Source organism: Monopterus albus, unplaced genomic scaffold (genome assembly GCF_001952655.1).
Source record: "Monopterus albus unplaced genomic scaffold, M_albus_1.0 scaffold214.1, whole genome shotgun sequence".
NCBI classification, from domain to species: domain Eukaryota; kingdom Metazoa; phylum Chordata; class Actinopteri; order Synbranchiformes; family Synbranchidae; genus Monopterus; species Monopterus albus.
The window spans coordinates 1,628,095-1,641,340 of record NW_018128094.1 but is presented as its reverse complement, the minus strand read 5'-3'; the positions used below and the strand labels follow the sequence as shown (position 1 = coordinate 1,641,340).

Below are 13,246 nucleotides of genomic sequence, written 5' to 3'. Positions count from 1 at the left end.
TGTGTTTTTCTGTCAATATGGGGTGCTGTGTGTACATTAATGAGGAAAAAATGAACTTAAATGATTTTAGCATATGGTTGCAATATAACAAAGAGTGAAAAATTTAAGGGGGTCTGAATACTTTCCGTACCCACTGTATGTAAGAACAACCTATCAACATTCATATCTTAGGAAATCGCTCCTATCTCCACCAAAACACAGGGGGTGGCCTCAAGACAGAGATAAGCACACAGACTAAGCGGGAGGAGAGATGTTTTACCTACAATCAATGAGGCTGAGTTCATTAAAAAAAAGATTGGCCATAAATAGAATAGTTTTTGTGACAGATCTTGTGCAAGATGCAGCTGCTCCAACAAAGGGAAGAACTCATGCTGTTTCCCCTGAAAGTGCAGTCACTGCATCTACACTTTATACAACCCCAAATCAGAAAAAGCTGGGATGGAATGTAAAATAAAAATCAAAACAATAAAATAGTGATGTGTAAATCATCTGTGTCCTGTATTAATTGAAAACAATACAGCAGAACATTATTTGATGTGATGCCTCATCAATTTTATTCTTTGTTCAAAATAAACACCCACTTCAATGCTGATATCTGCAACACATTCCAAAATAAGTTGGGACAGTAAAGCATTTACCATGGTGTGGTCGTGCCGTTCCTTTTCACAACACTTAAAAGACATTTAGGGACTGACGACACTGGGGCAGCATAGCGGTTAGTGCTTAGCACTGTCACCTCACAGCAAGAAGGTTCCAGAGTCACGCCCTGGCCAACATGATGCCTTTCTGTGCAGATTTTGCAAGTTCTCCCTGTTCTGCGTGGGTTGTCTCCGGGTGCTCCGGCTTCCTCCCACAGTTCAAAGACATGCAGATTAGGCTGACTGGAGACTCTAAATTGCCCACAGGCGTGGTTGTGTATCTAGCCACAGGGGTTTCACGTCAGTGACTTCTGTGCCAGTCCCAAGCCCAGATAAATAGAGAGGGTTGTGTCAGGAAGGGCATCCGGTGTAAATCAGTGCCAAATCACTCATATGAATTGGATTCGCTGTGGCAACCCCTGACGGGAACAGCTGAAAGCAGAGCACTAATAGAGACTGAGGGCACCAAGTGATTCAGTGTGTCGGGTGTAATTTTGTTCCATTCTTCCTGCAAACAAGTCTTAAGGTGTGCAATCACCCTGGGTCTTTGTTGACCCAATTTGCGCACCCTTTTCCTCCACAGCCAGGCCTTGGCACTGACACAACCCCAGACCATGATAAACCATGGCTTTTGGATTTGTTGCTGTTAACAATCTGGAGGGTCCTTTTCATCTTTGGTCTGAAGCACACGGCATCCATTCCTTTCAGGAAAGACCCAAAATACCGAATCATCTGACTACATTGCACATTTCCACTGTGTAATGGTCTGTCCCAGATGCCTCCGAGCCCAGAGCAGTCAACTGCGCTTGCGGACACTGTTGACATAGGGCTTTCTTTTGGCACAGTACACTTTTAAGCAGCATTTATGGATGTAACCATATACTGTAGTGCCTGACACAGGTGTGCCAAAGTAATCCTGAGCCCATGTGGTTATATCGCTTATAGAATAGTGACAGTGAGAGTAGAACATTTCATAAATAACTTTTAAGTCCTACTCTGAAGTGGGACATTTTTAGCCCTAAGTTACTTTCAGCACAATTCCTATGACTGATTGTGAGCTCCATAAATATGGACCATGGTCACTTAGTGTGCATGCATCATAGTACAACAGTACAGAGAATACAGATTTATGGCTCTGTTATCATGATCCCCCACCCCACTTGATCAACTTCCAAACAAATTCAAGCTGACCTGCAGGCATAGGATGCCACAGTGTCAGCTCGCACTGTCACCATCTAAATGATAAGGGATGCTATGGTAGGAGATCCAGGGGGCCCTGCGGCTGACAGAAACATAACAACACCAGATGGTAGTTTGCCCTAAACCTACCTGAGGAAGCCACAATTGTTCTGGGAGAATGTCCTGTGGACAGATGAGACTAAAACAGAGCTTTTTGGTCAAGCACATCATTCTACTGTTTTCAGAAAACATGGTGGAGGTTCACTGATGTTTTGGGGTTGATTTGCTGCTTCAGCCACTGATGTGTTGACTGTGTGTATGGCTTTATGAAATCTGAAGACCACCAATGAATTCTGGGGCGCAAAGTAGGACCCAGTGTCAGAAAGTTGGGTCTCTGTCAGGTCATGGGTCTTACAGTAGGACAATGACACTGAGCAGACTTCAGAAAGCACCAGAAATGGTTTCAGACAATGAGCTGGACAGTTCTGAAGTGGCCAGCAAAGGGTCCAGATCTAAATCCCATAAAGCACCTGTGGAGAGATCTCAGAACAGCAGTTGGGAGAAGGAACCTTTCAAATCTGAGAGACCTGGAGCCATTGGCAAAGGATGAGTGGTCCAAAATTCCAGTAGAGAGGTGTAAAAAAAACTCATTGATTACACAAAGCAACTGATTTCAGTTATTTTATCCAAAAGGTGTGCTACCAAGTGTTAATTTGAGGGTGTCAATAATTCTGTTCAGTCCATTTTTGGAGTTCTGTGTGTAATGTATCACTTTTGGCTTTTTTCCTCTGATTTTTCTGTTGTTCCAGTGTAAAAACAAAATAAATAAACATGAGAATACCAAAGAATTTGTGATTGCAACAATTTTATGAGAGAAGTGGTGAGTTATGTGATCCATTTAGGGCTTGAAAAACCGCCTTAGCATTGGTCAATCAAAAGGGCATGACCAAGTACTCGAAGTGCCCTAATGGTGTCTTGAAAGCCGTTTTCCACTTAATCGCTTATACGGACCAGATGGTAAGCATTCTGCAAATCTAGTTTGGTGAATGCAGTAGCCCCCTGTAGCGACTCAAAGGGGAGTTCAGTAAAGGCAAGGGATATTTATTCTTGAATGTGATCTCATTGAGATCTCGGTAATAAATACAGGGGTACGGAGAGCCATCCCCACAAAGAAGACCCCTGCCCCCAAGAGAGAGGACGGCCAAATAATACCGGCCCGTAACAAGTCCCCAATGTACTTCTCCATTGCCTTCCTCTCCAGTTTGAATACTTGATATAATACAGGGTTATTCAAAAAGAATGAACCAATTTCATTACGCATTGCTTCAGTTCTCAAGCATCGTCATGGAACGAGTCAGTGACCATTTGAAAGGAGTTATCTAAGTTTTGAATGGCTGCTACCCACTAACAGCGATCAACTCAGTGGATTGTGATATGCTAATATGCGCCTGGGAGGAATTCTCTTATCGCATTGATGTTGCCCGTGCTGCAGGTGGTGGCCGCATTGAACACTTGTAAGACAGGAAATAAAAGTTGATTGTGAGTAGAATACTTGTGACTTGGCTGGAGTTTTGTATTACTTTTCCTTAAAAAATATTGCGTAATGAAATCAGTTCATTCTTTTTGAATAACCCTGTATATTAAATGGCAAAGGAGCTCCAGATAGCAGGTCAATAGTGCAATCATACGGTCTGTGTGGAGGCAGGGAGAGAGCTAGGTCCCTGCTGAAAACTTCCTGAATATCGTGGCAAAGTCCTGGTACATTAGAGTGTTAAGCTGAATGGCTCTTAGCTACAATTGGACACCAGAGGCAGGCACACAATGACCAGTCCCAGGCAGATCTAGGAGCTGGCAAGCTGGCGTGAGTCAAGCAGATGCGCTGATCGGGGAGAACGAGCAGACAGGCAGGAGTGGAGTAACACAGATCACAAGCAAGCAAGCTGGTTCAATCGCACACACGTAAGCTGGTCAGGAAACAATCAGTCAGGCTGCGTCAAAGGCACACAGGTACGTGGATCAGGAAACAAGCAGGCAGGGTGGGTTGGTGTAGCAGGATTCTGAAAACAGAGGTCAGTGTGAGGTCCTCCCTTTTGGCCATACCTATAATGGTGTGTTTTAGATCATGAGTGAGAGTTATTTCTTTCTGTCAATATTGTATACTAACAAGATATCCGACTTCTTCTCTTTAAAAGTGTTGTTCATTTCCAGTATAAGGCTCCATAATGTATCATAGTGACTGTCATATAATTTTGCTGATATGCTGAAGCGTAGGGGGGTAACTTCAAAGTAACTTCGGGTGCATGGGATGTTAAACCTGTCAGATCTAATGTATGGATGGCTTCAAAAAAGAAGCAGAGACTGGCCAGGAATAGTTCTAGAAGAATAAACAAAATGATAACTAAGGGTTGAACAAAAAGAGAGCTGAACCTGAAAGTAAGCGACAAGGAAAATAACTAAACCTACAACTCAAAACAGTCCATTCAGGGAGCTCAGTAGGCAAATTCAAAAAGAAAAACACCTTTGGACCAGGCTGGAAGCTGATGAAGCGGTTCTGGTGGACATCCTTGGGACCAGGCAGGAAGCTGGAAATACTGACCGGGAGGGCAGCCACCGACCCAGGCAGAGAATTGAGACGGCAGCCCTAGAGGACGGCCTTGGAAACAGACAGGAAGCTGAGATGACTGACTGGGAGCGTGGCCATTGAACCAGGCAAGGAGCTGAGAGGACTGTTCTGGAGGATGGCCTCGGTGCCAAGCAAGGAGCAGATGATGCTGTTTGGGAAGATGACCCAGGTGTCAAGGGAGCAAAGGAGGTCATTCAGGCAGACTACCTCGGGACCTGACAGGAAGCTGGAGAGGCTGTTCTGGTGGATGACTGGGAGCTCTGATAAGGAACTGGAGAGACTGCTCGGGCGGATGGCCTTGGGACCTGACAGGGACCCAAGAAAGCTGTTCGGGAGGATGGCCTTGGGACCTGATAGGGACCCGAGAAAGCTGCTCGAGAAGATGACCTTGATGCAGAGTAGGAGTCCAAGGCTGCTCAGGATGGCAAACTTGGAGTGGGATAGGCCACTCAGGAGAATGGCCTCAGAGCAGGACAGGCCACTCAGGAGGACGGCCTCGGAGTCTGGCAGAGAACTGGAGAGGCTGCTCAGGAGGACGGCCTTGGAGATAGGCGGAGAGCTGGAGAGGATACTCAGAAGGATGGCCTCTGAATCGAGCAGGAGTCAGAGGCTGCTCAGGAGGATGGCCTCATAGCAGAGGAGGATGCCAAGGCTGCTCAGGAGTATGGCCTCGGAGCAGAGCAGGAAGCCGAGCCAGAGACTGAGGCTGCCAGACTAACCCAAAGTGAAGACTGGGCCCCCCAGGAGGGTGGTTGGGAAAGCGGAGAGGCTGATGGTGTTGAAGGTGGAGCTCCTCAGGAGGATGGACAGATAGCAAGCCTAGTACTGGAACTGTGCTTGGCTGGCAAAACTGAAGGGGTGCTAGGCTGGTGAAGCTAGAGAGGTGCTTGGTTGGCAAAGCTGAAATGGTGCTTGGCTGATGGAGTTGGAATTGTGCTGGAATGAAACAGGCTAACTTGACTGAGGCTGGCAGTGCTGGAGTGAGGCTGGAGCTGAGCAGGTGTGCTTGGTTGGAGCAAGGCAGGGCAGGCAGAGCTGGTGTGGAGCAGGGCATAGGAATTGGAACAGTGGCGCTGTTGCCGACCCACTGAAGCACAGAAACAGTAAACAATCACCGGGTAACCACTGAGTCTAAACTGGAGCAGCGTCGACATCACCAATGACCCACCGAAGCACGTGGCCAGAGGTGAAGCCACTGATGATTCGTCGGGGCACAGGAACCAAGACAGAGGTGTCATAGTCACCCCCTAGAGACACAGGAACTGAGGTAGAGTCGGTGGCCCATTGGGGTACCAGGACTAGCAGAGTGGCGTCGCTGTCAACTCACGAAATAATAGGAACGAGATTAGCGTGATTGTTGGTGACCTACCTGGGTGCAAGAACTGAGGTGGCGTTGTGATTGATGACCCACCGGGGAGCAGAATCGGTGGCGGTGCCGACCCACCCAGGAATGGAGGTAGTGGTGCCATCATGCTGTTCAAGAACTGTGACCGAGGTTGCGTTGACTTGCTCAGGAACAGAAGTGGTGGTGGCGTTGTGCCATTCAAGAACAGGGGTAGATGCAGTGTCGACCTACTCAGGAACAGGAATGGTGGTGGCATTGACCTGCTGGGGAACAAGAACTGAGGTAGCGTCAGAGACGCCAACCCACCAGGGAGCAGCAATACTGGGGGTGTCTTCGTCGACCCACCTGGAGGCCAGAGCAGGTGAGGCTTTCAGGCAATGGGTCCACTTCAGGTCAGAATCAGGAGTGGCATCAGCAACCTCGCTTAAAATATATGTTAAAATACCATTTAGGGAGAGGATTTAAACAGCTATGTTTAGACAGTCCAGCTTTGGTAGCACAGCCTCTGCACAGTGATTGTACGTGAGCGGTGATTATCAATTTAAGTATCCCTACCAAAGTCAGTTTAATAATTTGGAGCACACTAGGCCTTAATAAACCCTCCACTTCGTCCATGCACTCTACCAGTGCAGCAGCAGCAGAACCAGGGTCAGAGTCAGGCCGGATGTAGATGTTGGCTTTACTCCAATCCTCCACCTCCTCTCTCTGGTGAGGGAAATTCTCTCTCATTATTGGCTAACAGTGGCTCTCCTGGACACACGGACCACGGTAGATACTGCTTGCCGGCTTCAGGTGAGGACTGCAGCTGTCTAAACCATGCTGTTACACTCCAGCTGCACCCTTTACCATACATGTTTATCTTAGCTCCATCTCCCAGATAAATACAATGGGTCCCACATGGGGTTAGATTAAACATCTAAGTCACATGATTTCCCAATCATAAATTATGATGGCTAACCTTCTGTCAAACATAGTCTCTGGGGTGTTCAACATTTCTTTCCTGTGAAGACTTTATGACATACAGTTGTAAGTGGCCTGGGTGTTAGATGTGGTGGGGGGTTGAGGTGCAAAAGTCATGGTGTCAGAGGTCAGAGCCATAAATCTTCACACCTCAGTTTTATAGGAGCTGCCTTCTATTACTTTCTCAGTACACATATTAAAAACTGCAGATATGTCAAGTTATTTAAGCAATTAATTTAAATTCAATATGAAACAATTTCATAAGAATAGGTTCATTAGCCCCAAATGTTAAATGTCTTAAATGGAATGAATCATTTCCCAGGACCCATACAGGACCAGCAGTGGCTGTGCTGTTTGCTGTATACTTCCTGTGACTCACCACCAGAGGACAGGCTGGTACAAGTGGCTCCATTGCGACAGGGCTGCTGCAGACATGCATCTGGGTAGAGGATGCAGCCCAGCTTCAGCTCTGTCAGTCCCACTACTTCTGCATAGCGTGAGCGCTTGTTCTGCAGTGGCAGCTCATTGTTGTTCAGCATGACCGAGTCCAGGCAGCCCTGGAAACCCTCGAGCACCCCTGAATCCTTTTGGGAGTCAATGAGGCTGCGAGAGTTGGGGTGCTGCACCTGAAGAGAGAAGGATGAGGAATTCATACATGAATTTACTAAATTACCCTCAAAATGTGAATACACAGAAACAGAAGTTATCATTCATAGAAGTCATCACCAGTTCCACATCACAGTCTAATATTGAAATCACTTTATCTGGATTGGAAAACAAGACGAAATTGCTTAAAATGTTCACAACTGTACAGGGAACGCGTAGAACAGATGCTTTAGTTTAGTCAGTTTAATTACCAGGTTAAACTGCTATACTTGAAGAATTTTATTTAAAATGTACTGTAATTTGCTATATTGTCTTATTTTATTCATCCTGTTATGATTACATTCAGTATTGAGTCACAAAAAATGCATTGTGTATATCCTTGAATTTAATCTAGAATCTAGAATGCATTACTTCGCTGTAAAACACTTGCCCAGTTCTCTTTCTTTTTTCAAAGTTTGAAACTATATTTAGCAGCAATCGGCCCTCTTTCCTGCGTGTGCTCATGCATCTTTGCATATTTTAGTAAATGTGTATCGTGTTTTCCAGATGCTGTTACGGTTTCGCGTCGCTGTGCCTCTTGGATTTGTGTTTCTGTTTACCTTGTCTCTCCTCCCTGCTCTGTCACCGTAATCAGTCGTCATTTCACTCGTTATCCTCCGGTCCCGCCAAGTACATATACACCTTGTTTTCCGCCGATTCATACTCATAGCATGGTGTGTTCGTGTTCTGAGCTTTCTGTTGCTTTAACTCCGTGTCCTGTCCTGTCCTGTCCCGTCCCGTCCCGTCCCGTGTTACTGATCCCTGTTTCTGCAACTCAGCAGCCCTGCTTACTCTGCGCTCGTTCAGTCTACAACCTTCGCCATTTTATGTTCAAGTACGTAAGTCCTCAGCTCCTCATCTTTCCCTTCGTCTGTCCGTTAGTTACCGCTGCCCCGTGTTCACCGGTGTGCCTGCTCGACTACTCTCCTGCTCGTCTTCCTGCCATCCGGCATAACCTGTGTTTCCATCAATAAACTGCTTTTTTTAGTTCCCCCTCCTCTAGTCTGTGTCTGCTATTGGGGTCCCCCCCCCCCCCTGCCATAACAGATGCACGTACGCATGTTTGCCCTCAAGAATGAGACAAACAAAACAAGGACATAAAACTGCTCCATATAGCTGGTAGAGGTCAAACCTTCCCCAGGGAATCTCTTAATCAATTTTTTCTTCTCTTTCTCTTCTTCTGAAGGTAATCAAATATAATTTATACCGTCGTTATAGCCTAGAACAAATTATAATATATATATATATATTATAATATTTCTAAACCAACATAAAGAGAATTAGAATATCTCTTTACCTCTGATGTATTGTTAATGTATTGGCACTCTAAAATTATATCTGCCAATTGATACAGTAGATAATGTAGCAGTCATGGCCAAAAATATTGGCACACCTGCTAAAACAAAAAAAAGAGAATTAGAATATCTCTTTACCTCTGCTGTATTGTTAATGTATTGGCACTCTAAAATTATATCTGTCATTGATACAGTAGATAATGTAGCAGTCATGGCCAAAAATATTGGCACACCTGCATTTGTCAGACAATGCACTACTTCTCCCAGAAAACGGTTTCAATCACAAATTCTTTGGTATGTTTATTTCTTTTGTTTGCATTGGAATAACACTGGTAGGTTTAGGGCAAACTACAATCTGGTGTTATGTTTCTGTCAGCAGCGGGGCCCCCTGGATTTCCTACCATAGCGTCCCTTGTCATTTAGATGGTGACAGTGCGAGCTGACACTGTTGCATCCTGTGCCTGCAGGTCAGCTTGAATCTGTCTGGAAGTTGATCAGGGTTTCTTTATCCACCATTCAAACAATCCTTCGCTGCAACCTGTCCTCTATTTTTCTGTTTTGTCCACGTCCAGGGAGATTAGCTACAGCGCCATGGCTGTAAACGTCCTGACAATGTTCACAGTGGACACAGGAACAGCCAGATCTCTGGAGATGGACTTGGAGCCTTGAGATTGTCCAGGCTTTTTCATGATTGTGGTTCTCAAATTCTCAGACAATTCTTTGCTCTTTTTTTCTCTATGCTCAATGTTCTGATTACCTTTAATGCAAGTCAATTTAATTTATGTGTTGTATGGTCTATTGTACCCCCTTGTGGTCATCCATAGTAAGAAAATTTACTCTATTAATGTCCTGTTTAAAACAGTAAAAGTAATGACCAGGAAGGGAGGTTTTAGTCTGTTTGTGAGCAATGAGGCAGCAATGAGTGTATTCCTGTCCTTTCTACTTAAGAGCAACATCTGTGAGTATAAGATTCTGTTCAAAATCCGTACAAACTGAGCAGGATATTTTTGATGGCTGCATCCAGGTTTATTTTTCCTTAATGAGTAGCTGTTTTGTGGCTGAGTTAACTTGATAAAACATTTGTCTGTAGCCTCAGCAGCCTATTTACTATCTAATTTTGTTGTAATATTCACATTTATTCCATGTCATTTTGTCTGTATTTTTCCAGCTTCACACTTGCTACCAGTAAACTTCATAAAACTCATGTATGTGTCCCTGGAGTTCCTGGAGCTGTGTTTAGCTGTTGGATGGCTAGCTGCACTCAACTAGTGAGGCCATAACACTCAGTGTGGTCCACACAACACAAAGGTTGAGTCAACCTTTCTCCATTTTAACTGGTTGTCAGTGTGATTTCTATGTTGCCATCACTTGTTGGTTGCTACAGGTGAGTTTACAAATTAAAGGAGCATCACCTGCTTGAAATATAACTATTTCTGATGATTTTGGAAAGGCGTTAATAATTCTGTCAAGTCCATTTTTAGAGTTCTGTGTGGAATGGATCAGATTTCTATCATTTTTTCTCTGATTTTTTGTGTTGTTCCAGTGCAAACAAAAGAAATAAACATAATATCAAAGAATTTGTGATTGCAACAATTTTCTGAGAGAAATGGTGCATTGTCTGACAGAAAGGTAGGGGTACCGAGATTTTTGGCCATGAGTGTATTTGTGCCAAGGGCCCATTCTGTCATAATCCCCCCATGTGTGTAGGCTGCATGCCTTGGTATGAACATGAAAGCTGAGAAAAACATGTTATGAGCATTGTGAGCAGTGATGCAGTTTACAGACATTGAGCCCGCATTGAAGTAATGACCATGACAGAAAAACTGCATTTCACATTTGATTGACCACTAGAAATGTCTCCTAACTTCTACCAGATAACAAGCTCTACATTTTGAAGGATGTGCTACAGCATCTCTGGATGCCCAAAAGCTGAGGAGCCCTGAAATGACAATTATGTTATTGTCTGAACCCCCAGTATGGCAGCTACAAGCACTCATGAACTGACCAGTGCTCCAAAGAAGATGGTTCTGTCTGGAGCGAGCAGTTTTATGAATGGAGGTCCATGGCGTCGCTCGACATAGCTGTCATCCAGAGCCAGGCTGCTGAAGTTGCGATTCAGCTCCAGTGTCACTGTGTGCCAGCCGCCGTCATTTATACGACGGCTGGAGATGCCCAGCATGTCGGTACTGTCACCACAGGCCAGCTGGAACCACAGCTTCCCTTCTTCCAACTGCTCACACATAAACAGACACGGTTTAATAGTTCCCAGTATATCCAGTCAGGAAATTCATTACAGCCTGCTTATTTTGTTTACTGCATGTCTTCTATCAAACTCTCATACAAATGATTCAAATGCCTTGTTTGGAACATCTCCATGGAAAGTGGGTATTCAATGTTTTCTTTCCCTTATGTACAATTGCAGTGATGGCTATACCTAACAAGTACATGCTTACTGTAAATGTTTTCATAACAAACATCTGATTAAACTATTAGGTATAAGAATTTATGAGATAATGTCCTGGTCTAGTCATATGAAAAGGTGTCGGTCATTATTATCTCCAAGTACATTAAAACTGATAATTCAGTGTTTAATGCTGACACATTTGGACTACTGACCTATAGTGTGGTCCAGTGCAGCAAAAAAAGAAAAAAAAAAAAAAAAAAACGATTTGCAGAAGCTTCATGTCGTTTGAAATGTAGCTGTTCACCCTCAACTGTCCATTCAGACAGCAGGTTGATGATATGCATGCTGTCCTGGTTGATGGTGAAGGAAAGGCTGACCTTTCGTCTGTTGGCCCTCTTTTATTAGGAATAAGCACTGATACAAGACTAGAGAACAAACTATGGATAAGGTAGTACTTCCTCAACCTAGAACTAAGGCTTTAAGCTAGTCAGTGCAATGATTTACCAGAGAATAAAGTTAAGTTGAGTTAGTTTTTAAACAACAGTTGAAGATGTTCTTAATAAGTCACATACAGACACAGACTAGATTGATTACATACTGAAGGGGAAATTGGTTGGCCTGAATTTGTTATATATGGTTGATGATGATCTACTGTTGCTTACCTATGCTGCTATAATGTTGATTGATGTAGCTAATTGTACTGAGCTTGTTTTGTAGTTTTAATACTTGCTAAATACAAATTTATATAGGTGATTGTGTAAATGTTTATGTGCACACGTATGGGAGGGGAGTTTAATATGTTTTAATCATGGATTGTTGTAGTTACTTTGTTCTATGGACCCCAGGAATAATAGTGGTTATACTGTAACAGATAATCAGAATCCAAATAAACAAACTACCAATGAAAGATTTATCATACCAGGGAAATTTAAAAAACATACATAATATCCTTAGTTCAAATGTTGAATCAATTAGAAAAACCTTGTCTAATCAATCAAATCTTATGACTACAAACTACAGGTTTAAATATTTTGAATAACTGGTGGTGTTGTCCCGGACCACATGATATTCAGAGGTGTTCCTAATATTCTGACCCTCTCATGTATGTAGCTCGGGAGGACAAAAACAAAGAGACACCTCTGAATATAATGTAATCCAGTACAACACCACCTTTAACTATTAACCTCAAAAATAAAAGAAAAGAGAAAAATATGAAAAATTATTTTCCAGGATGATGCAGTGTTTTTCAAGGTCATTGTAGAATTTGTCTCATCTTTCATGACTTTTTCATGAGTGGAAAACGGGTCAAAAATGTTCAGGTTTTCCAAGACACCTGGGTCTCCGTTAAATTGTACTGAGAATCTGAAATATGTTAACTAGTTCTAATAAACACATCAAGTAGAATAAATTAATGAACTTAAAGGTTATAACTACAACTAAAAAGTTCACTGTTCTATATGGTAACTGCCAAATATGGGATCATTTATCCTTCATTTCCTTGTTGGACACTGAAGCGTTTGACCGAAAGCAGAGCAACAGCAGCAGCTTTCTGTTTTGTCTTGATTGGCACTTGTGTGTGTGTGTGTGTGTGTGTGTGTGTGTGTGTGTGTGTGTGTGTGTGTATACCTTGAGCACAGTACAGGGCTCAGTGTGTGTGTACATGATGATTCCTTGGCTCTGCAGTGTTCTGATCCTTAGGCTGAGTTTCAGCTCCGTCTGTAGCCAGTCAGACAGTCTATACTTAATGTAGCTGTTACCTGAGAAACTCAGAGACGAATGGCCTGCACCCAGAACAATGCACAAGCACATATAGGTGACATTTTGAAATTTGTTTTACACATTATTTTCATCCAAAAAGAAAACAATTTGAGAATTTTGTGTTTCATTCTTACACACACACACCTGCACACTCTCCCAGTTTGCCCGGTGGACACTGGCATGCGTAACGTCCACTTGTGGCCTCAACTAAAACACAGTGCATGTCTGCTGGACATGGCTGGTCCTCACACTGCTGTGACAGGACAGCACAGCTGGCATCTGTAAACACACACAGGGAGAGAGAAAAACACACATCAAATACCATGAAGAACATGAACAAGACAGCCTTAAAATACAAAAGAAAACCAGAGGAGGTGAGAATGTCACTTTAAAACATCT

General features: G+C 43.6%; 1 protein-coding gene across 13 annotated transcripts in view; it reads right to left on the bottom strand.

Annotated features, from left to right (window-relative positions):
* fat3a (FAT atypical cadherin 3a) overlaps window positions 1–13,246 on the bottom strand; it is a 291,897-nt gene that overhangs the window by 14,425 nt on the left and 264,226 nt on the right. For 12 of the 13 annotated variants that reach the window (XM_020619087.1, XM_020619094.1, XM_020619093.1 and 9 more), the window contains 4 exons: window positions 12,992–13,126; window positions 12,716–12,870; window positions 10,691–10,915; window positions 7,125–7,371 (listed from right to left, as the gene is read on the bottom strand). In XM_020619087.1, coding sequence (XP_020474743.1) covers window positions 7,125–7,371; window positions 10,691–10,915; window positions 12,716–12,870; window positions 12,992–13,126 — 762 coding nt within the window. Of the gene's footprint in view, window positions 1–5,968; window positions 6,046–6,130; window positions 6,209–7,124; window positions 7,372–10,690; window positions 10,916–12,715; window positions 12,871–12,991; window positions 13,127–13,246 lie in introns of those variants that run through there. The other variant, XM_020619100.1, reaches the window with a different exon arrangement.